We start from the raw sequence: 25,395 nt of genomic DNA on the forward strand, positions 1-25,395 counted from the left end.
CACGCTGTGAGAGATCTTTTTTTATATACCTTCTCTCCTCTTTTCTTATCTAAGCGATAAGGGCAGCGCTTCATAGAAGCTGCAGCCCCAGTACGCTTCCGTTTACCCTTCGGACGGCTGTACGGAATGTAATTTCACTGTACTTAACTGTACAATGACAATAAAGCTGATTCTGATATATGAACTGTTACAATATCTGTCCTTGCAAGTAAAATTGTGCCAGAGATCAATTTTCACTTGCCCTGTGTGAGTGTGGTTCACTAGGGTAAACATCATTTAGAGTGTTTTCCTCTACCAATGATAATTCTTAACACTTTCTTGTGTTTGCTGTTTTTTCTCAGGTAGCACAGTATCTATTGGACAAGAGTTTTGTTCTTGACGAAGAAAGCATGTATGAAGCTTCGCTCAGAATCGAGCCCAAAGTGTCCAACTGATGGGGAAGATGGTGCTCCGCACTTTGTTTTCTCCGTTACTGTTACACATAAGTTAACATACACATGGACCATTGTATAGCTGGACAAGATATTTGCTCTTCTGTACTATAGACGTTTACAGTTGTTTGATGACACGAAACATTTTGGCTTTTTTTGTTTGTTTGTTTGTTTTTTGTTGCCATGATAACACTTTTCTTTTTTTTTATTTGAGTAATCAAGAATAATAATAGAGGTCACTGTAGTTACATGCAACCGTGTCTTCTTAGTGACCAATGACATTATTTTGCATCATGTAATACTGTGTCGAATTTGCACTTTCTGAGCACTGATGCTGCTTGCCGTTGTTCCCTATAGTTTGGGGTTTTATTGATCATTGACATTCTCTGCAACCAATGTAGCATTGTATAAATGAACTGCATAATCAGGTTAAAGAGCCCAGAGGAAGTTTTTATTTTTGTTGTTGTTTTAAGAGAGGAAACAACGATCTGTAGAACTGAACAGCAAGATGTGCAAAGCATATTTTTCCTAAAAAAAAAACTTGACAAAATGACAAACCTTATTTTACAATATTCCTAATTTAACCTGGATTAAAATATGCAGACATACAGAGACACAGCTTGTTTTTCTGTCCAGTAAACATGCACCTGAGGGTTAAGAGAAGTGCTCTTTTTGTTTACACTAAAATGACTAAAACTAAAACAAACAAAAAAAGGGATTCATTCTATTTTGTTGCCTGCTAAAACTCAAGGTGCCCCAAATCACAGAAGACACCTCATTTTAAAGAATAATTCTAAATGATAAATAGGGATGCACGATATTATCGGCATGGTATCGTTATCGGCTGATTTTAGCGATAAAGTTAAATATCGGTCAGGTCTCTCTTGTAAACGAGTCCCTGGGGCTCAGTGGGATTAACCTGTCTAAATAAAGGTTGAATGAATGAAAAATTGGACATTGGCAATTCCACCAAAGTAACTCACAGATATATAAAAGGCACTGTTTTTCTAAAAATACATTATATATTTATACAGTGTTACATCATTTTCAGCCCCATTTTGGGATCTGCATTTGGTAGCAGGCCAAACTGACAAAGACTGTGTAGAATAATGTAGTATTTTAATTCCACAACAGAGAAAGCTATGTAGTCTCTGTAATTAGGTCTAGGGGAAAAAAATATTGGTATTGGTATCGATTATTGGCCAAATAAGTTTTAACATATCGGCCAAAAACAATCCAATACCGTGCATCCCTAACAATAATGATTAAGAAAGGTTACAGTTTTAAAGATTATTGCGATTTAGGATGACATATCTGAATTATTTTAAATTTTTTGATTAAGGCTGACACCGGTATAGTTTGCTTGAAATTCCTTTCCTTTCCCTTGTGAAAAAGATCACAAGTGTTGTACCTTAAAGTCGGGGTTCGACTCCTGCAGAGTAAACGGTTGTTGCTCTTCTGTAATTAAAAGACAATCTGTCCTTCTTGCTGTTCCAGTGATTGTGGAACGTGACTGTATATCACTCTGTTATATGCATCGCTGTTAAAAATGATAAACTGTATGTGAATGACCTCTGCCTGCAGCATCCAAACACTATTTTTGTAGTAGTACAAGAGGCAGTGACCTGCTCTTTATATGAACATGGGAAAGTATTTTGTACTTTGTTGTTAATTCACTTCACTGAGATGTGCTGTACATTTTGTACATGCAATCTGACATATTTCTCAACGTGGATCAGTGTAATCCTTCAAAAAAGATGTATCTTAAGCTCAATACAGAATGCTACAACAGTGTGGTGTTGATACCATGACTTAGAGGTAGGACACAACTTCGAAGTGTTTTGCATTTATACTGTAATCCTGTTTATAATCATTTCTGTTAGCAGGAATATAGTAACGTAGTGATTATTCTGTGAATATTTGTATGTATTTTTACTATGTATGTACAGTACACTTTTAAGGCTAATGTAGTAGGCATGCAACACCTTCACAGACAGAATTAAACTATTTACTTATACTGTATACACTTATACATGCACATAATCTTATAAGGTATTTAAACAAATAAACATTTTGCTGTTAGCAATACCCAGTGGTATGAAAATTATCTTTCAACCCTCTTGTTTCCACAACTACAGAGATATTCCCAGTTTTGTAAGAAACAAAGAAAAAAAAAAGAACAAAATAAAAGAGATGACGTTGAAAATAACAACAATTAAATGAAAATATGTTTCCCAATTACCTCTTGCTAATAAATCCATCTTATCTCAGGAGCATTTTGTCTGAAGTGTTTTTTGTAAATCTATGAGTTGGCACAATGCTCGTTAGGTGAAATGTAATCCATCCTGTGATGGAATCACACATGCAGGCCCTCACAAGCTCAAATAAGATAAATTATTTTATGTCGTTAAAGTTAAATATTCCAAAATTTACATGCACAAGCATTTCTTTTTTTCATAATATCTTATACTCAGTTTAAGAAGTGTAGCTGTTGTGGTGGTGGTGTGGTTGCGTCAGGAAGGGCATCCGACGTAAAATGCGTTGCTGTCAGGAGTGGTGTTTCAGGAGAAGAACCCAATGGTGCAGGCAGGACTCAGAACCAGGGAGGAAAATTAGAAGCACTTTAATAATACAAAATCATAAACTGACGTGGCAACAAAACATTTACATGACACGAGGGAATAACCAGGGACTCGAGGGAAACCAGATCACAAGATGATGACAAGACGATGCCCAGACAACTAGTGATAAAAAGACTCAGACTTACATGCACACACAGAGCCAACAATCACACACACCTGAACAGGACACAAAGGTGGAGACAATCAAGACAATTAACAGAGAAACCAGGGAGTGTAAGGATGGGGACCAACCACCAGAGAGGGCCATCTTCACAATTGCCAAATCTTTCATGTGAGTTCGCTCGCTGTGGTGACCTCTGAAGAACGGAGCAGCCGAAAGAAACTGGCTTACTTACATTATAGTTTTATGTTCGTAAAAAAAATTTTTTTATGACCAAATGTTTGGATATTATTACAAAATATGCTAATTAAATGATAACAAAATGTGCATGCTTTATTATTATTATTATTATTATTATTAAAATTATTATTTTTGCCCACTCTGGGCCCCTGTGCAAGACCCTTAACACCCACCATCTGCTCCCCTGGATGCCCTAGATAGTAGCTCTCTGCTCCACACAGAGGACTGTGGTAGCTCAGTGATTTGCAGTTACATCAGGAAGGGCATCCTGCGTAAAAATAATCACCAAGTCTTTTTATCCTGATGCATGCTCAATAATCCAGGTAGAAAAATCAAAAAAAGTTCAATCTGGTCCTCTGGACATTCAAAAAAGTCTTTTTAGTTTGCCGAGGCGATCCCTGAAGAAGGGAGCAGCTGGGAAAATTATTATTATTATTATTATTATTATTATTTTACCATAATAAAAATAATAACGGCCCTGTGATGGACTTGCAAACTATCCAGGGTGTACCCCACCCCTCGCACAGTGATTGCTGGACATGGGCACCAGGCAGCGACCCCCATGACCCAAAATGGAAGAAGCGGATAAAAGATAATGGATGGATGGAAAAAGTAATAACTTATTATTGGAATGTATTAAAAGACATCACATTATAGCATAATAAGTATGAATATTGGAACAATATGAAAACATTTTGTTTTAATGTGAACAGTACATTGTAATAACATTAAAAGGTTATAATGTGGTAGGATTATGCACAGGTTCACACTCAGATTTTTTTTTAAATGTCAGAACGTTTTGTTTTTTAAAAATCTGTAGAAAAAAATCACATATGCAAAGTGTTTTTTTTTTATCAGAGCTTAAAAGTATGTTATTCAAAGTGTTTAGCATAATTTTGTTCTTGTTTATGTGTAATGCCATAATAAATGAATGTTTATACTGTTTAAAAACAGCTTTTGTTTTACACATTGTGGTGGGTTGCCAGTTGGGCTTGTTTTGATAGAGCTGGTTGCTTGTTTCTACCGCGAGATCTGGCAACACTGCTTAGTTCGCTGTGGCCAGCCCTGAAGAAGGGAGCACCCGAAAGAAGAGGGAACAAATAATCTAAAAGTGGCCAATATGGGCTTCAGTAGTTACCGATTTGAAATATATTCCAACACAGACACATGGATTCCAATATGTATGACTTCATTTTTAATCTAAAACTGGTCTAAATGGGCTTCCGTAGTCGCAGAGTTGAGAATACTTAGATTTATTTATTTTTTTAAAGGTGGCTGAAATGGGTTTCCACACCGCAGCTTAAGCATTGAAACTTTAGTAGCAGTTTTCAAAGAAGGGACTTTGGCCAACACTATTAATTCAGATAGATACACGTTTTATTTCGTATTTTATTGTAACGAAGCAGCACAATGTTAAATGTGTTCCACCTTGCCCAGCTTTTACCCAGCAACCCATTACGCAAGAGAATGTAGTCGGTGATTTTATTGGTGCACATTTTCCTCATGACGCTGCAGCTCATTGTCTCTTTGCTGCCGGTGTTCTGTGAACTAGTGTTCAATTTCAGCACGACCTGAAAATGAAAACAGCAGCAGAACCGAGCACCATGAAGTTCTGGCTCGTGCTGAGCCTCTCTGCTGTAACTTCAGCGTTTTACTTGGCAGAACAAGGTAAGCCATCCTTTCTTTATTCGTGTCGGAGGCGTCTCGTTTCTTCCTTCAAACGCGTTTTAATGTAACATGAACTCTTTCCAGACGAGTTTCACTTCAAGTCGTGGATGGCTCAGGTCGGTGTGTCTTTACAGTCTGCCAGAATAAGAACCGTGTAACTGAATGAAATGTGGGGAAATCACAGCTCTGCACTCTTGTAATAACAGACTCTGTGTTTCCTCCTGTGTGCAGCACAACAAGTTTTACAACATGAAGGAGTACTACCAGAGACTCCAGATATTCACACAACATAAGAAGAGGGTTGACAAGCACAATGAAGGAAACCATTCTTTCACAAGTAAGAGGACACTTTGCCATTTTGACCTTTTTTATGACTCCTCTGGAATGATTTCCTGTCTCTCTGCAGTGTCTCTGAACCAGTTTTCAGACATGACGTTCAGTGAGTTTCAGCAGTCTTTCCTCTGGTCTGTGCCCCAGGTAACGCCACGTGGAGTTACATGGAAGTTGTAGGCTGGGAACTTTTTAAAACAGGTTATATACATATATGTATTTATTTACTTTGCAGAACTGCTCTGCCACAAAGGGAACCTACCGTGGCAGTAATGGACCACATCCAGACTCCATAGATTGGAGAAAGAAAGGGAATTACGTAACGGCGGTGAAGAATCAGGTGAAGTTTGACACAAGCAGCCTCAAGTATCTTTTTTATGGAGCTCAAAGGGCTTGGTTCAGTGCTTCAGTCATGGTAGGTTCAGTGGACATGCAGTAAGACAAACTTGTAAATAAAACGACACTTGATTAATACACTTGGAGAACATAGCTGCCAGCCAACCAGCTGGGGTGGGGTTTTTTCTGTCAAAAACAAGTTTGTGTCTGGAATTACGATTTAGTTACACAAATACAATACTTTAAAAATAATCAACGGGTCAATCAGGTCAACTGGGCAGTTTCTTTTTTGTGGAAAGACGTTTTGCCCTCTATCCAGAGGGCTTCATCAGCCTGAGGAGTCCCAAGTAAACTGTTTTTCCCACTAAGCAGTACACTCCTTTTAGTGGATCAACCAGTTTGTTCAGGAGTGTACTGCTTAGTGGGGAAAACAGTTTACTTGGGACTCCTCAGACTCATGAAGCCCTCTGGATAGAGGGTGAAACTTCTTTCCACAAAAAGGTCATGTGAAGAGCAGGTGCAGCTTTATATTAAAGTTTACCCCGAGATACGCTGATTAAAAAAAAAAAACGTGTGCAAACTTTGCTTGAAGGTGCATGTGTATGACCATTGTTGAGTAAATCCTTTGAACTTCTCTCAAAAATTGCTCTTTAAATGTCTTGTTTGTTTTATCGTTTTGTTTTCCGCAGGGAGCTTGTGGCAGCTGCTGGACGTTTTCCACGACAGGCTGTTTGGAGTCTGTTACTGCCATCGCCACAGGGAAGCTCGTGCCGCTGGTGACTTATTTAGACTTTATTATCAAAAATGCTGCTCTCGTGGAGAAAAGAGAGCACAGCACTGCAAAAACCTTAACCATAATCTTAAACCTTTTGGTTTTATCCAGTCAGAACAACAGCTGGTAGACTGTGCACAGGATTTTAACAACCACGGATGTAATGGGTAAGAGCTAAACATATTTCTACTCTTATTATGTAATTTTCTGGTAGATGTGTGCTTTGCTCATCTTTTTCTTTAACTCTGTCGTCCAGCGGTCTTCCCAGTCAAGCATTTGAGTACATCATGTACAACAAAGGACTAATGACAGAGCAGGACTACCCGTATACATCTGTGGTAACTAATCAGTCACCCTGAAGCATTAAGATATTAAATGTTACTCCTTGCAGTTTTTATTTGAACTGTTCTGCTAATTAGGAAGATACTTGTGTGTATAAACCATCACTGGCTGCTGCTTTTGTGAAGGACGTGGTGAATATAACGCAGGTAAGTGACCGTTGTTCAAGGAGAAGGTTTTTATGGATGGTAGAAAGAATATTAATGATTTTTATGTCTTTTATCAGTACGATGAGATGGGGATGGTTGATGCTGTCGCCACGCGCAATCCTGTCAGCTTAGCCTTTCAGGTGACCTCAGACTTCATGCATTACAGCCAGGGTGTGTATACCAGGTAAGAAGACGTCTCAACATTAAAGAGTTAAAAACAAGAGCATGAAAATTGCAGCTGTGTTTTTTGCTGGATTTATGTATTTCTGGGAGAATTTGTCCATCTTGTTCTCATTTTTAAAAGATAAGATAAACTTGACCTCCTATGCCTAATGTTAGAAACATTTTTTTTTGTATATAGTTTTATTTTGACTTGAAGTACTGTACTAGTTCACACTCAGAACGTCTTGTGTGCAAAAACAGGTTTTTCAGTTAGTGCGGCTGTTACTTTTGTAGGTTCAGTTCCTCGTTCTTTATAAAACGGACCATGTGTAAAGTCACAAGGTGAGCCGTTTTTGTTCCTGCTTTCAGCAAAGTTTGCCACAACACCACAGACGAGGTGAACCATGCTGTGTTAGCTGTTGGCTATGGAGAAGAGCATGGTACCCCTTACTGGATAGTAAAAAACTCATGGGGACCGGACTGGGGCATGGACGGGTACTTTTGTATTATTTATTTTTTAATGAAACCCTCAATAAAGGTTTATGAACAAAAATAACATTAAAAACAATGTTTACTCTTTGCAGATATTTTCTCATTGAGCGCGGGAGAAACATGTGTGGACTTGCTGCCTGCTCATCTTTTCCTGTGGTCTGATTGTGTTACATGTGTTTTACCAAAAAAAAGGAATCTAAATATATTTTTAAAATATAGGATTTATTTTAAAGCACAACTTCAACAGCATGCATTTTTTTAAGAAGAAGAAGAAGAAAGGGCTAAGAAGAGTAAGTTTTGATCATGTAGTGATACACGTGAGGTACGTGTCACTTGTTGTATGACACAATATATGAATTATATATGCATACAATATTCACGAGTTCTTCATTTTTCTGACTGTAAATGCCGTGCATTGAATTTAACAGAAATGTGAACGAGAGACGTTATTTATCTTTGACCCATCAAATGAATGGAATCATTTATTTTCAAAATCAAAGTTTAACATCAAACATTTACATTAATTTGGCAAAATATGAAAATAATAACAGACAGTTTCACAGAAAATGAACTTCAAATCACTCGGCGGTGATTTGAGGACTTTGCTTCAGACATTTCTAAAAATATCTGTACTGATTTATGAGAGAGAGGTGAGTTTAAGAGTAAATTGAGATTTATCTTACAGAGGAATATGTGAGGGAGATTTAATCTGTTTAACCAGAAGTTGCACGCTCCGTCCGATCTCAGCTTCTCACGGTACACTTGGTCAAAATAGAACCATCTACCTGTTGACGATGAATCAGCGTTGGATGTAGTTCCTTTCTGACTCGTTTCAGCGTCTCCGTCGAGAGCTACCAAACCTTCAGAAAGTCGTGCGTTGATTAGCTCAAAACAGAATTATAATCCCCAAAAACCTCTGGATTCTTCATTGCTCTGAAGCTTTCAGAACCGACTGCATTCTCAATCTTCTCATTCTGTTAGACTATCGGACCTGTTGTCAGCTCCCAATCCAACATCTCTCAGAACTCTCAATCTAACTTGAACTGGGGAGTTGCCACATTTTATTTGGGTCGACTTCCTGTTCAATTTAGAGCTTTCTGATTCGTGGAAGGACCAGAAAGAGGAGTGGTTTTTGACGTAAGGTGTTTATCAACAGTCGAGGTCAGAGAATGAAACTTGTTTAACATACAGAAAAGATTATTGCAGAAGCAGCAGACTTTTTGGAGTCTACTCTTAGTAATCTTCTGAAAAAGTTTAAACATGACATTTCTTCTTCAGTAAACATTTTAGTTGACCGAAGACCAACCTTTCACATACTTACGACAGCTTGCTCATTTCAGACAGAAAAATCAAGAAAGGCATATTCAGGTGATTTCTGCTTTGAATGAGGAACAAAAATCATTACTTACTGTTTATGTAAAATAAAAATTAGTAGTTCTTTTCAACCTGTAAAGCATTGAGTGAACTAACACAATTTGATTATCAAAACATTTGTAAGACAGTAATGATTATAAAGAATTGTCTTTTCTGCTTGATTAATTCAAGAAAGAAAGTTCATCAGATGGTTCAGACTTATTCAGATCAATGAAAATAACAGTCTCTGTCCATCTGGTAGATTTGAGGTTATCTGGTTCACTACAATCATTACTGAACAGTTCGCTGCAGCACGATATAATGGACTTAATCATATTTGTTTTACTTTGAACTGAATTAAAAATCAACATAGTTATATTTTTCAAATCGTTGTGATCAAATCCACTAATAAAGCAAAATAAAGCTGCATGTTTGTGCCTTTTTATTGTGGTTGCAAATGTCTGCAACATGCCTAGATTCCCAAAAAATTACATACAGTGTAAGTATTTGCCAGATCTATAACATTTTGGTTTTAAAGGCAATTTGAAATTCTAAGGCTTAGTTTTTCCTAATGAAAAACTGGAAACCGCAAAGAACTATCTTAACTCCTTAGACCACACCCTTATTTATATTTAAATAAATAAAAATATGTTACATTAAAAAAGATGAAATTCTGAATGTTTTGTTTAGGATACTTTAGATAGGTATTTGGCACAAAGGTGATTGCATATTTTTACTCAACTTAAATCTGTATTAAAAAAATAAAATATTGGTACCAAAATAGAAATCAGATTTAAAATGTAGATAATTTAAAATATGGATGATATTTGAATCAGCAATGCTACAAAATCAAGATTCTTCTGCCTACATACTTTTTTTTTATCATCAAACTACATTTCCCAGAATCCTTTATGCCGCTCGGCGCGAGCCAATAAAGAGTCGCTTTCCTGAATGCGCGCTAAATCCACTCAGTGTTTGTGTATGTTATGCAGTCCAGCAGAGAATACTACTGCGGTTTCAAACTATTTAGTAAGACTGTAAACCTAATGAGCTTTACAAAGTTACTATTCAGCGGCGGGACAAATTTGTGCACGTTTTCCTCATCTTGTTCGAGCAATGCTGAAGAAACTGGCCGCAGTTTTATCAACAAAGCCAAAATAGCCAGTAAGCTAGTGTAGCTAGCTCAGCTTCTCGGCGAACTATGGCCAACCTTCCACAGAATAATTTAAAAGAACAACTGGCGAGACACAACAATGCTGCTCAGAGCAAATTATCCCTGGCTAAACCCAAAACGGGGTAAGTAAAGCCAAAATTATCAAATGACGACAGTAAGCAAACTAGCTAACACTAAGTTAGCTGTCAGCGGTGTAACGCGATTACGAAGAGTAAGGTCATTCATTCTTTATGAAACGTTCTTGTAGATTTAAATAATTTGACTTTCGGAACCATCATTTTAACAAGTCGTCATTTAGCAATAAACAGTGAGCTGTACAAATGGAGCTGATTTTGCAGCCCTGCCACAGTCTGGTTCTACTGTGGGATTCAACAATGTTAACCAAAAACAAACTTATGGACCGCAGTTTACTTATGGCTGCTTTTATGTTCATACCCGAGTAACTGAGGTTTACCCTTAATTGTTTGTAGAAGCTAGTGTCAATGTTTAAAGTCAATGTGGCCAGCTACTGACATTAAAAGCCAATTTGTATTTTTTTCTTAATAGCGATCAGTTAAATTTTTATTTGCATTAAAGTCTAGATGATTTTGAAGTGTGGAACTAAAAAAATGACTTATGTGTGGCAGTCAATAATAAAAATTGCATAAAATTTGGGATCTTAAGCGCCCTTCTAAATTTGGCATAAAGCACGTTTTTATACCAGTTTGATTACATACTCTCAATAAATGCCTCTTTAATTTCACATTTCTATGCATGCCGTTTTTATTTTCAGAGCCTTTTCGTTCAAAAAGAAATCGACATCGGGTACAACAAAAGTGGAATATCCTGCCAAGGTAATCAGCTCGAGTGTTTTGGCAAACAGGAACGTCAATATTGCTGAGAACAGTTTGGTGACTAAACCTTCTTTGGCATTTTCAAACAAGCTTGAAAGACCTCAAAAGTCCAAAATCAACAACTTCTTTCCTGTAAGTTCAAAATGCAAGTCAGAGTCCTTCAGCCCAGCAGGTAAACTCTCTTCATCATGTCAAACTCCATCAGAAAAGTCTGACAGTAGGGTGGGTCCAGCTCCAAATAAACCTGACAGCCAGGGTTGTAATGGTGGTTGGATTGGTTCTTCAAGTCTGGATGCATCTGAATTCCCAATGGATGACTGGGATGATTTTGATGACTTTGAAACACCTGTCAGATCAAAAAATGACTCATTCGGCTCAGACAAATCAGGGAAGACCACCAAAACGTCGTCATCCACTGATGAAGAATTCCCAGAATTTATAGGGAAACAAAGCTCTGATGAGAAGTCAGAGCTGGGTAAGCTGAATGATGCCCAGACTTGTATGAAGATGGATGACTTGGAAGAAAGGGTTGACGAAACGGTTTTACCAAAACCTGATGTGTTTCAAGAACCGGCAGAGGACGAAGTTCAAGATTCTCCTGTTAAAAGGTCCCGAAGGCGATGTCCTCCTCCACTTGTGACATCTGTCTTAAGTGACAGCGATGAGGATATTATTGCCATGTCTGAACCTTTGAAGGATAACACAAGTAAGTGGCTGGCTAGTTTATTTTATTTGAATATAAGGAAACGAATCAAGAAGTTGTGGGTGGAATTAATACAGAAATTCACAGCTAAACTATGAAATGTTCTTTACCTCTCAGATGAAAAGAAAAAATGGATCGACCCAAATGTGATAGAGCTTAAAGACAACTCAGAGCCTGAGGATGACCTCGATTATATTCCTCCTTCACCTATTTCTGAGAAGACACCTTACATAATCTCAGACGTGGACATAAGGTTGGTATTTTTAGTTTCAAATGTTATTTGCTCTAGCAATTTATTAATTTAAATTTATAAGATCTGTCAAGTGGAATTGCCAGCGTGAAAGAAAATGTGGTGTTTGCTGGTGTTTTTGAAAGTAAAGAGTCAAAGCTTTAATGTGAGCATGATATCTTCAGCTTTATATGTTGACAGGAATTTAGGTATGACATTATTTATAGTTCACACAGATTAAGAAAATTATTAAGTGAATGCAGATGACCGATCAGGCAGGTGCAATCACAATTAGTCTTATCTCTATTCAGAGCATACATACTGTTCATTCATAATACTTTGTAGAAATAAAATGAACATAGAGCTAATGGTTGAGCTTCGTGTTATAAGTTATTTATCTCAAAGTGGGTTCAATTTATGTGTTTGGATGAATAGGTAAAATTTTAAATTACCGGTAAATGCTAGAACAGCACAATGAGTTACTTGAAATGCACTTTTAAGTTTGATGATAATAGAAATGTAAATGATACACAGTCACTTTAAACCAGAAATATTTATGTCCCACTTGTAAACTGCAAAAAATCTGTAGCATTTGATGTATATTATTCCAAAGTGCATTTATTACAGTGAACAGGTCAAATGTTTTGTTTCATTTCGATTGTTTCACTGTAACAAACATGACTGATTTAGTATGAAAACGTTCTTGCCATAAACATTTTGTGCATTTATGTTAGGAATTTGAAATTAAAGAAAATTCACAGGAGCTATCATTGTTTCTCTTTCAAAAAGAAACGATTCTGAGGATTCGCACAGTAAAGACATTCCTGTCCCATCATACAGTCCTGCTATAACTCCTCCTGAACCTTCTGATCACCAAGCAAAAGACAAAACAAGTGAGTGCTGTTTATTTTTTATGTCTTTCCCTGCTTTTTCCATTCCTTTTTTCTTTAACGAAGGTGTTAAGTTAATAATTGTCTTTTGGTTGCAGAGGAACAACTCTTCAGTATAATGGAGTCGATTTGTGCTCTGGTTGATTCCATCCCTGAACATGAACTGATTTCTTTGTCCTGTGGGGATGAACTTTTGCTCAAAAGAGCTCAAAGGTGTGTTCATTTGAATCAAGTGAAGCCTTGTGTTTTGTCTTTGTGTTTACTGGTATCCCTAAATGACAGCAGTCCTTGTTTTGTTTTGCGTTTCCTCTCTCTCTTGCAGAAAGAGGATTCTTGCTACAGGTTGTGACTTTTTGTTTCGGATGCAGCAGCCAGACAGCACAGGGATTTCTGAGCCCAGCTTTAAAGAAACCTCTTCAAGCTGTTGTGCATCTGGTTTAGTGTCTTCCAACAACTCTTTGCCTGCAGACTACAAGAAGCCTCTGCAGCCCAGAAGTTCCTCAGTCGTCTCTGTGGACTATGACCGTGATTCTTCTTATAGTACTCGTTTAAAGACTTTGCCCAATAAGGACAGCAGGACAGTGTGTGTGGCAAATAAGAGTAATTGTGACTCTCCATCAGCCCACAGCTTCACAAATCCTTTCAGTCCCTCTGAAGAAACTAGTTTCTATATTAATGATGCAGATCTCACATTTTCACCCAAAACGTCTGACACTGTTTTGATAAACAAATCTGAAAACCAAGCGACTACAGGTGCACAGGGCGCTGAAGAAGATGACTTTTACATTGATGATTTTGACATAGATGACATTAATGATTCTGATATCCCGGATTACTTTGATGAGCCCTCAACTTCATCGGTTTCAAGCCAAAATGTCAGTGCTGTGTCTGCTACAGTAAAAGAAGGGGGACCAAACAAGTCGTCATGGGAGAAGAAACCAACGACGCCTGTTTCTGCCCCGAAACCCCCAAAGATTTATTCACCAGGCAAGTCAACACGTGTTTAAATAACAAAAAGCATGGTTTGTCTGGGCCAAAATATTTAAAGTTTGTCACCACTAGATGGCAGCATGCACTGTTACATTGTGTTTTTGTTTAAGAATTCTTTTTTTATCAACCTGAATGCAGCAAAGTGTCCTTAAATTAATTCTGGAGTGCAGTAAATTCACTAAATAGTCTTTAACACATGTCAAAGCAAAACACTCTGACGTACAGTGCCTAATGTTAGAAGTCTGCTAATGTTTTATTCTGCAGAGCCCAACTTCAAAAACCCAGCTCACGACCGTTTCAGAGGTTTTAACTTCCCCCATTCACAGGAGATGATGAAGATTTTTCATAAACGTTTTGGGCTTCATCAATTTAGATTCAATCAACTAGAAGCAATCAATGCCACTCTTCTGGGAGAAGATGCATTTGTGTTGATGCCCACAGGTGAGTAGAAACAGTAAAAGTATGTCCGTCTCTGTCCAGATGATCATTTGAAGGCCACGGTACAGATAATTTATTTTGTTTAATGTTTTAAACTTGACACTTTGCTTTGATTGCGCCTGTCAGCAGGATGTAAAGAGCTGGTTGGTTGGACGTCATTTAACCCTTTAGAGGTTTATTAAACCAAAAATTCTTTGTCATTGTCTCTGATGACAAAAAATGTCAGCTTTTCAAAATTTGTAAAAAGAAAAAAAAAAGGTATTTTTTTACTTTAAACATGTAGGCTGGTTTATTCCTTAACTCTTATGTTTTTTGGGATAAGCATTACTAAAATAATTTACATAACTATCCACTGATTATTAGTACTATTATTATTAGCTCCTGCGATGGGTTGATGATCGGCTGCCAGGCTGATTTTGATGCAGTATTATTATTTTGTCTACAGTGTCAGATTTAACACAAAAACTAGCGCTTGAAGTCTCACAACAAAAAATGTTAGCTTCCAGAACGCTGCTGTAAAAATATTACCGGTATACATTTTTTTTTCTTCCCGTTTTAAATACTGCTCAGGTTTTTTTGTTTGTTAGTTTTTGTGATTTAGCCTAAGATATTTAAATAAAATATTTTTAGTTTTGGAATAAATAAATAAAAAAAAATCAAGTATTGAAAAGTAGTGTGATGTGTCGTAGGTGTAAATTACCATTTTACAAATAAAGCTGAGCCTTTTTATTGAATGTTCTTGAAGTTTTGATCTCGGTTCATAATCACAGTTCAGGAGTTTTCTAACTAGAACTGGATGAACGTCTTTTTCAGAAGCATAAATTTCAGGGACCATTTTAATTGAACCGTTTTAACCTTATTGTAACTAACCGCTGCTGTGAAGTCCTGATGTTTTGTATTTGTGATTTTTCAGGTGGAGGTAAAAGTTTGTGCTACCAGCTGCCGGCTTGCCTCTCACCTGGAGTCACTGTTGTTGTTTCGCCGCTTAAATCCCTAATTGTAGATCAGATCCAGAAACTCACCACCCTCGATGTAAGCATGTTTGTCTATTATTATTAGTACTTAACCGTTGAATGACGATGTTGTATATGTGGTACTTCAAGCGTTTTTCTAAGTGAAGCTGGTAAAATAACTTTCAAACTGAAAATTAGGAAAAGGAAATTATTACACAAAAACGTACAACTCTTGGAAATGGTAAATGCTGGTTTTCTTTGAATTACATAATAAATATTGAATATATTGTGGTTCTGTACTGTTCAGATAATAAAATAAAATGTCTAATTGGTTTGGTAATAGACTATACTGATAAATCGGGAACTAAATAAACTATGAAGTTACATTCGTTATTTTTAAATTGTTCTACATTTCAGATTCCAGCAACAAGTCTGTCGGGTGATAAAAGTGACAGTGAAGCAGGAAGGATTTATATGCAGCTTTCCAGGAAGGACCCTATCATTAAACTGCTGTATGTCACTCCTGAGAAGGTGCGTTTGTGTGATTTGTGTATATACACTGAATTTTTTTGTTTTCCGACTAACTTCACGGGTACCGGTAATTAAGATTTGTTTCGCGCCTCAGTTTTGATGCTGCTTCTTTCTTCCCTCCAGGTGAGTGCGAGCAATAGAATAATCTCGGCCATGCAGAACCTGTATGAGCGAGGTCTTCTGGCCCGCTTCGTCATCGATGAGGCACATTGCGTCAGCCAGGTGCGTGACATTGCTTTGATGTATAACAATTTGCAACATGTGTTTATTCTTTTACGTTTTGTCACTCATCCCGTCCCTTCAGTTTATTTATTTATTTATTATTTTTTAGTGGGGCCACGACTTCCGTCCAGACTACAAGAAGTTGCATGAACTGCGTCAGAAGTTCCCCAACGTTCCAATGATGGCTCTGACAGCCACTGCCACCCCCCGTGTACAAAAAGACATCCTCAACCAGCTAAATATGACTCGGCCACAAGTGTAAGAGTCCACTTTTAGACTGTCATTTATAGATACTGACAGCCACCAGTGTCTGGACACTGGTAATTTTCCTTTATGATGTGTGTTCAGGTTTACCATGAGCTTCAACAGAGTGAACCTGAAGTACTTTGTGCTGCCCAAGAAACCCAAAAAGGTTGACGAGGACTGCATGAACTGGATCAAGAAGCACTACCCACGTAAGTGTTTCAGCTGTTAAAGCATTGTTGTAACTACGATGTTAAAAAGACTTGGTGATTAAAGCTCTCCGTCACCATGACAGATTTCGGTCATCTGTAAAAATGGGTGGTTTTGTTGTAGCAATCCAATCTAAATATGATGCAGGGATTAAACTGACACCGTGCTCAACAAATAAAAAGAACCACCGTCGTAGTTTTATCCAGTCAGAACAGAGAAGGGCAGGTCGTGCAGGCTTATGTACGGTGAGCTCGAGTGTGAGACTGCAGGTGAACGCACTGATCATTCTACAGGTCCTGACCCAGCAGCAGCAGCTCAGCCTGTGAGCACCTCTCCCTCCCAAAACACTCACAGGCGCAGGAGCTGCACTCAGAGCAGAGTCGCACGCTGCAAACGGAGCCACCGCTGATCCTGCTCTGGCTGACAGACCTCCTGCACTGCGCCCCAAAACTCCCTGGGACTTTTGTATCTAAAATTTAACTTTAAATGTAATGTTTGAAACATGGTCATTATCATACAGACATGTCTAACTTGCCAGCGTGACTAAATTCTTGGTCCTCAAAAGAGAGATAGAGAGAGAGCTGATGTGAGGGCGCCTGCCTGAGTTTCACTTTGTGAGACTGGCTGCTTAAAAAAAAATATTTTATTTACTTTAATTCCTGTTGTTGTGATGTGTCTGAAACACTATAGCTTAAAGAACTTTAGGTCAACACAGTCGATGTAAAAGAAATCCAGTCATAATGATCATTTAAGGTTTAAAATTTGTTGAATAACTTAAATATTTTTAAATTAAACTTATGTTTCCTTTTAAAGAAGTAATATACTTGGAGAATGACCGTGTTTTGAATATTCCTATGGGGTGATATTTTATGAGTGATTCATTGTTTGTAAATCTGTTTCTCTGTACCCGACAGGTGACTCTGGCATCGTGTACTGCCTGTCTCGTAACGACTGCGACGCCATGGCAGAGAGTCTGCAGAAAGCAGGGATACTGGCTCTGTCATATCACGCTGGGCTTAGTGATGGCCAACGAGAATATGTACAGAGCAAATGGATCAATCAAGATGGCTGCCAGGTCAGGTCACAGCTCAACATCAACCAATAAACCTCAGAGACCGAACATTTAATACAAAACATGATGCAAACCTGCTGTGACGTGTTCAGATTGCAGGCTGGGACACATTGCATGTTATTTTTGTTTTATTATCCAGGTGATCTGTGCCACGATAGCCTTTGGCATGGGTATTGACAAGCCTGATGTGCGCTACGTGATCCACGCCAGTCTACCTAAATCCATGGAGGGGTACTATCAGGAGTCGGGAAGAGCTGGCAGAGATGGAGAGATCTCTCACTGCATTCTGTTTTACTCCTACGCTGATGTCCACCGCATTAAGAGGATCATCAGCAGTACGTGACAAAATATGGGCGCTAGTTACATCCAAAATTAATGTAAGTAATCTTTTTTATGATTAAGGAAAGTCCTAATCGTGTTTGTTTATTTGGGGGGTTGCAGTGGACAGAGAAGGTGACAAGCACACCAAGGCTACCCATTACAACAACCTGCACAGCATGGTGCACTTCTGTGAGAACTTGATGGAGTGCAGAAGAATTCAGCTGCTCGCCTACTTTGGAGAGCTAAAGTTTGACAGAAACTTCTGTAAAAATCATCCGGACGTCAGCTGTGACAACTGTGCCAGACCCAACGTAGGACTTGATTTTTTTTATCTTTTACTCGTGTTTGTTAAGCCAATAAGGTCAACAGCCATGTTGGTTTGTTTTTATTACAGCAATTCAAGATGAGGAACGTGACTGAAGATGTGAAGCAGATTGTAAGGTTCGTCCAGGAGAACTGTGAGAAAGTCGGAGCGAAGTTCGGCAGGACGGCTCAGCAGAATCGACTGACGCTGAACATGCTGGTGGACATCTTTATTGGTGCGCAGCTGCTTTAATCTGTTCCAGCAGCTGTAAAGCTGCTTGTGTTCTCTTTATGTTAACAGCTGAAAATGTTCTCGCATTCTGTCAGGGGCTAAATCTGCCAAGTTACAAACAGGGATGTTTGGGATGGGGGCTGCGTACTCTCGCCATAATGCAGATCGTCTTTTTAAAAAACTGGTCCTGGAGAACATCCTGGTTGAGGACCTCTACATCACTAACCACGGCCAAGCTGTGACTTACATCTCTGCTGGACCAAAGGCCATGAGCGTGCTGTCTGGGTACATGCAGGTAGCGATCACATTTTCAGAAGAGCCTGAAAAAATAAATGCTGATGTATGGAGGTTAATATATAAAAGAAATTCTGTCCAAAAATGTAATAATGTGTAAAAATTTAACATATTGATTGGAACAATGTGACAGTGCAGCGTTCTTATTCTGTTTTTCTTGCTTTAAATTTTGTGTTTTGCTCTTGGGAGTGTATTAACATTTATTTACTTGTAGGGGCCCTACCACACTGTTGATCTTGGTTAAAACATTGAACTTTATTTGGTTCTTGTCACCCCCAGGTGGACTTCTATGAGACCGAGAGTGCATCCAGCATCAGGAAACACAAAGCCGTTTCTAAGAACATCTCCAAGAGGGAGGAGATGGTTCAGGAGTGCCTGAAGGAGCTGATTGATCTGTGCAAGCAGCTCGGCAAAGCGTTTGGACTTCACTATTACAACATCTTCTCCACCGCTGCCTTGAAGAAGATATCTGGTAGGTTCTGAACTCTAAGGTTGCTGGCCTCGTGACAACAGTGCACCGGACTGTATTAACCAGTATTTTGTTTTTCTTTACAGAGAGGCTTTCTTCTGACCCTGAAGTCCTTCTGCAGATCGATGGTGTGACCGAGGATAAACTGGAGAAGTATGGAGCCGAAGTCATTCAGGTGCTACAGAAATACTCTGAGTGGCAACTACCCGGTAAGTGACTCAACATGAAGAGTCTAACGTCACACATCTTCACTGTGTTACTATTTTTTTTCTTCTACGTTTTACTTTTTAATTAGGGATGCACAATATTATCGGCATGGTATCGGTCGATATTAGCGATAAAGTTAAATATCGGACATTGGCCATTCCATCAAAATAACTCACAGATATAAAAGGCGTTGTTTATATATATATATATGTTTATATATATATATTATATATATATATATTAGTATAAGGCACTGTTTTTGTATGCCTTTTCGAGTGTTGTCATTGTGTTACAGAGAGTAAATGTCATGAATAAATTTGACAATAAACATAATCATAGTTGAAGTGTTGCATCATTTTCAGCCCCCTTTTTGACATCTGCATGTGGTAGCAGGTCAAACTGACAAAGACCACGCAGAATAATGTAGTATTTTAATTCCACAGCAGAGAAAGATATGTAGTCTCTGTAAGTAGGTCTAGGAGAAAAATATCAGTATTGATATTGGTTATCGCCCAAATAAGTTTTAACATATTGGCATATCAGATATCGGCCAAAAATCCAATATCGGGCATCCCTACTTTAAAGTATTACTGGTAGTTTTCTTGTCTCTGTCGCAGAAGAGCAGACTGAGCCTGATGCAGATGGGTGGATCGACACAACACGAGGCCACACACATGACGACGAGGAGTCAGAGTCCTCTACGTATTTCAGCAATCAGGCTGCTCGAGGGCAGAAGAGAAAGAAAGCTCCTTTCTTCAGTTTTTCCAAGAAGAAAAAAGCGTACAGCAATGCAAGCTCTAATTTTAAAGGGTGTGTAGAGTGTCGCTTTCTTTGAGAATATTACAAGTTTCATTGCCCATCTGAAACACACTTTTCTTTTTTCTGTTCGTCGTTTTGTTGTGGATGTAGTCGTGGCTACAGCAGCAACAAGTCATCCAGATCCAGAGGTGGGTGTCAGAGTGCGGGGCGAGGGTCCGGGAGCTCAGCGGGAAGTAACCCAGCAGGCAGGAGACCAGGATTCCTTCCTGCTCCGACGCCTCAAGTCAACAAGCGGCTCTTTTTAAAACCTTCCTTTTCACACATGAGCTGAGAGCTGCTTCGTTTTACACCTCACCTTGATGTTCAAAAAACAACTTCTTCCACTACTTTATGTAAGCCAATTGTTAATTTTATAAATTAACAGTTCACTGTTAAAACTATCTTGAACGTGTGCAGCTTTCATACAGCACGTTTAGTTATTGTCAATATTGTAAAACTGTAATGTAAAATGTGTATTCTGTTCCTGGACCACAATGTTTTAACTGTTTTTATATTAAAGACAAATTCAACTTTACTTGCATACATTCCTTTAGCTGGTCTACTTTTACTTAGGGAAAAATTGTGTCAATTGCAAAAATAAAAACAGGCAGATGACACTTTTTATGTAAAGTTTATTTCAAGTTTGAATAGGTTGCTTTCATGGCACCAGTTACAAGGGACTACTGAAGAGAAACGCTATTTGATACTGACATGTACAGAAGGTTTCCTACAGTACAAATGAGGGTTTGGAATGAATCAGACTAAACGCGAACTGGGTTTGGCACATGGATTGATATACATAAATATATATATTTGTATATTTAATGAAATTAAATGGCAATCTCCAACTTAAGGGTAAAACAAAGCAGACAAACCACTAGACATGAAGATGTTCACATTTTAAGGTGAGTGCAACACCGAGTGCGTCTGTCAACAAGGAAATTAATATTTATGGTAAATTTCATCAACCTTGTAATGCAACAAAACCCATCTGCATAAACGTGTTGTAAAACTCCCGGTTAGCTACTTGGGTTATTTTGGTTGCCTTAAGTTCATGCTTGTGTCTAAGGTGGCAAAATAAAATGCACGGCTCAATGAAATAAAACTAGCAGAAAAACATTATTTAAAATACAGCATTAAATAAACCTGATATTTCTGAAGCAGCCTTGATTTGCATGAAACCATACTCATCGGGTATTTTCACCTTAAACCAGTCTTCCAGTGTTTACGTTTGAGAAGGCTGTGCCACTTGAGCATTGCTCTAAAGCATCAGTTTTGTTAAAACATCCAAACAAACCTTTTAGTCATCTGTAATAAGTTAAATAGAAAAAGACATGTTGAGAAAGATGTACATGTTAACAATAAAAATTTTAAAAAAAGGGATTTTGAGCTTCCTGGTGTCGAGTACAAACATTTTCAGACATTGGTTGTCTCCACATCTGTCAAGATGCAGATGTTTGTTCCTGAAAGGGATGTCTCCATTTATTTTTAGCCACTTTGGTACTTGTAGGTTCAGATGTAGGCACAAGGAGCAATATGTCATTTAATGAACCAGAAAAACTAAACGAAAACAAAAATCCACACGAGAGATTGCAAATGAAAATGGATAAATAAATAAAAACCAGAGTTACCGTACTAGTTAAACCAATAGTAACTCAGTGGTCACATCAATGTCAAAGCAGCAATTCAGCAGGTGTTTTTCTACAAACACAAAGGACTTGAACAATCAAACAAATTATCTTTAATGTACACGTTTGTAAATCACACCTCTTTGCTTGTACAGCAGATTATTGCTCCTTGAATAATGCTGCCTTTTTTTTTTTTTTTTGAAAAGTTGCATGTTCTGCGTGAGACCACTAAAGCTACATAGTGCTGATCAATATCTGAAAAACACCCTCGCACACAGTTGTAGGAAACCAGCTGATGAGTTGTGCTGACCTCTGACGAAGTAATAAATATAATGCACGTGTACACCTAAAAAAACATCAACCTACCCACTCTGCTTCACTGCTCGTTAGGAAAAATGTGCTTTAAGTTTGCATTTGCTTTACGCTGAATGTAAAGTGAAAAGTAAAACCTGCGTTGAATGGATGACGGGTTTCCTGCCGATGTAGCTCGTTTGATTTGATATTAGTGGTTTTGTGAAAGATAATGAGCTGCAGCAGTGGATCCAGCCACGGCGCCAAAGAGCACGCTACTCTGGTCAGGACTACAACTCCGCTTGGAACTGAGGGGCTCGGATTGTACAGGAGCAAACTGAGGCACAGCACCATCAGGCTTTCAGTAAGCAGCTGCAAGTTTAAAAAACTGCAGCCATTAGATTAATAGAGTCCAAACTTGCTCTCCATCCAGAACCCATGGGCCTCTTTTTCCTCTTAACTTGTAACCCACTCACAGAATGACTGTCCTTTGCAAGATCATGTCTCCTAACCATGGGAACTACATCCTTGATGCATTTAATTATTGCTCCCAGTAGCCGAGAGGCAGAAAAGTCCATAGCCTGGTCCAAATATAAAGTAGCCAGTTTTATTTAATATATATTGAATTTACTTGCATGTGCAGTTTAAAAAAGCAGCCGATTTATTTAGTGCCAGTCAAATTACGTCTGCCCTGGTGTTTTTCCTACATATTGCCCAATACATTTTAGCAGAGTTAAATGGATCAGATTTTGAGAAGTGGAGTTCAGTGTGAACTTGAACAGTTAATATCTTACCTGTCGTGCAGCTCTTTGAAATACCTCAACGCTTGAGTTTAAGTTTGACCAAAGTGATGCGATGACAACTAGTCTGCGCAAGACCGAGACCAGAGTGAACTGCTGGTGTCTTAAAACAAGTGCATCCATCTATTTTCTTTACCTGCTTCTGACTTTTTGGGTCATGGGGGTCACTGGTGCCTAAATCCAGCTGTCCAGGGACACCCTGGACATGTCTTCAGTCCATCACAGAGAGGGACAAACGAGACAAACAACCATTCACTCACACCCAGGGACAATCCAGAGCCACCAGTTAGCCCAAGTCGAAGCTCAAAATGTCGTGGCAGTTCGTGCAAACCCTGTTTTATAAAACTTTACAGCTCTGCAAATTTTGCATTTCACCACGTATTTACATCATTATTCTTTACATCCATCAATTTTCTTCACCTGATTTTCTGTGCAGGGTTGCAGAGAGCTGCAGCCTGTCTGCAGCAGTTATTGAGCAAGGCATGTGTATTCCAAAGCACAAAAAGCAGCAGCTAGCTGTAGCAGTCCCCGTTCAACTACTAGCCACAAGTCCAGCAACGGACCGACTTGCAGCAATTCTTTCTTCTCTCGGGGTATCCTTTTCTTCGTCTCTTACTCATGCAGGACTAACAATAATCACTGTCAGCACAACAAACTTAACTTCAAAATAAACTCCAATGGCAGAAACAGACAATAAAATACTTGTTGTTTTTAGGCGTTTAAGTGTTGTGTTAAAAAAGGAGGCCAACTGAGAAAGTATTATAAAACTTGGAGTGTCACTTTTAAGTGCTGAATGTTCTGGTATTTCTGATTCTTTAAATTTGTCCATCTTAATTAGACTTCAATTGTTCCAAAATCACTGCCCATTCCTAGTTTGAATTAACCACTATTAAACTTTTGAGATTGGAGTTACTTTAGGATGCCAACAATCCATTAAGTCTTGGTGTATCTCAGATAAGCAGTTCACTCATCAATCCAGTCAGAATCAAACAGTATTATCTGCAACAGGTAAGATACTAACTGTTCATAACCTTCTGACAGAACCACATTTAAAACAATCAAAACTGTTCCTTCAGGTCATGACTGAAGTTGTTTTATGTTTGTGGTTTTGTTGATGCAGTCCAGTTCACAGCCGCCTCGCTACTTTCTTCAACTAAATCAAACTTTGGGAAGTTTTGAAAAGATTAAAACTTGTTTTTAGATTAGTTGAGCCAGTGATGATGATGATGATGATGATGATACTGACTGTATTTGATGTAATTTACTACAAACTGTATGTACACTGACTGACTGCTGGCAGAGGGGTGGGAGGCGGGAAAACTGGTGAGTGAATCTGGATAAAAGCCCTGCTTGTTTATTTGTTTGTCTGTTTCAAGGCCTTTCCACATTTCCATAAATGCCTCTTACCTCATTTGAAACGCAGCGCTAAAAAACATATAATTTTAATCTTCGATAACAAAATAACATTTCAGTTCTGGTAAAATATACATGGAAAAAAACTGTAAATATATATAATAGGAAACCAACTTGTTTTTTTTTTTGTTTGTTTTCTTACAAAACATACGTCACTACTCTTATTCTAGCAGTTATAATTATATAGTATAGTACATAAACTTAGGTGCAAGGTTGATACAAAACCAAAATAGATCAAACTTTTCATAAAAAGAAATCATTGAAATTCATTGAATTTTAGTTGCATGAAAAACAAATAGTAAATTATTTCATAATAGAAAGGAAACTGAAGAAATGAGCACATTTAAAGCACTTAATTAATAAAATCACATCAGCATTGAGCAGCTACCTAGCCTATTATCTATTGGTGCCAGAGTATCTTCTCTAATTGTATCAGACACTAATGGGTCACATGACACGTACAGTTTGTCATCAAATGTTTAAAAAATCAAATTTGAGCTTCACCAGATGAGCTTACTGTATTCATGTCAAATTGTTTTAAATAAAAGTGTTAAACAGTCATGAATTTCTTCTCACTAAAAAGGCTTTTGATGATCACCTGGTCTGTTTCTCCATTCCTGAACCTGCATTTTACACTTTTATCCCCCCGTTCTGTTTGTTTTGCAAAGTCTGTCTTCTCATGGGGATAAATCAAAGTCCATTAAACTCCTTCAAACCATTTGACACCTAACTTAACTCACTTCCATGTCTCAAAGACAAATCAACTTCCTTGATTACCGTTTATTAACTCGTCTCCTTCTTATTCAAACGTGTTTGAAAGCAATAAATAAAGAAAGTCCATCATTTGCAAAAGACTGAATAGCATAAAATATATATTTAGTTCGTGTGAAACAACTGTTTGAAATTCCTCAGTTCTGTGATTTTGTTTATTTTTAGTTGTGTTTTAAAAAAAAAGAAATCCTGAAATGACTTAAAAGTTTATAAAATGCCAAAAAAAAAAAAGGAGTGGAGCGAGGAGGTGGTTCTTTGAGAGGGGAGAGAGATCCTGGTGTGGTGGTAAGAGGAGTGGTCCAAGACAGTTTAGAGGAGGGGGAGGATTAAAAAAGAAGAGTTCATGGTTGGGACGATGCTGCTGCC

The 25,395-nt window shown here is 38.1% G+C and overlaps 3 protein-coding genes across 3 annotated transcripts in view; all 3 read left to right on the forward strand.

Moving 5' to 3' along the window:
* Positions 1-515, forward strand: part of rasgrf1 (Ras protein specific guanine nucleotide releasing factor 1) — a 42,318-nt gene extending 41,803 nt beyond the window's left edge. Inside the window, exon 27 of the mRNA XM_037682889.1 lies at positions 342-515. Within this exon, the coding sequence (XP_037538817.1) occupies positions 342-434 (93 nt within the window). The 3' untranslated portion in view covers positions 435-515. The remainder of the gene's footprint in view (positions 1-341) is intronic.
* Positions 516-4,940: 4,425 nt separating this feature from the next.
* Positions 4,941-7,939, forward strand: ctsh (cathepsin H). The gene is made up of 12 exons (XM_037682891.1): positions 4,941-5,081; positions 5,166-5,197; positions 5,313-5,418; positions 5,488-5,558; positions 5,647-5,751; positions 6,437-6,523; positions 6,631-6,686; positions 6,776-6,857; positions 6,939-7,007; positions 7,085-7,191; positions 7,539-7,664; positions 7,754-7,939. The coding sequence occupies exons 1-12, from the start codon at positions 4,991-4,993 to the stop codon at positions 7,821-7,823; spliced, it is 1,002 nt and encodes a 333-aa protein (XP_037538819.1). The 5' UTR covers positions 4,941-4,990; the 3' UTR covers positions 7,824-7,939.
* A 2,199-nt stretch (positions 7,940-10,138) lies between these two features.
* blm (BLM RecQ like helicase) lies at positions 10,139-20,418 on the forward strand. The gene is made up of 22 exons (XM_037682892.1): positions 10,139-10,310; positions 10,961-11,727; positions 11,842-11,977; positions 12,743-12,846; positions 12,942-13,056; positions 13,166-13,830; positions 14,098-14,274; positions 15,185-15,303; positions 15,642-15,755; positions 15,879-15,977; positions 16,087-16,235; positions 16,326-16,432; positions 17,345-17,505; positions 17,642-17,837; positions 17,944-18,134; positions 18,218-18,362; positions 18,454-18,653; positions 18,932-19,124; positions 19,208-19,330; positions 19,719-19,721; positions 19,946-20,138; positions 20,238-20,418. Exons 1-22 carry the CDS (start codon positions 10,216-10,218, stop codon positions 20,416-20,418), a joined length of 4,233 nt encoding a protein of 1,410 aa, XP_037538820.1. The 5' UTR covers positions 10,139-10,215.
* The last annotated feature ends 4,977 nt before the right edge of the window (positions 20,419-25,395 follow it).

Source organism: Nematolebias whitei, chromosome 10 (assembly GCF_014905685.2).
Source record: "Nematolebias whitei isolate Nwh7 chromosome 10, NemWhi1, whole genome shotgun sequence".
Classification (NCBI taxonomy): domain Eukaryota; kingdom Metazoa; phylum Chordata; class Actinopteri; order Cyprinodontiformes; family Rivulidae; genus Nematolebias; species Nematolebias whitei.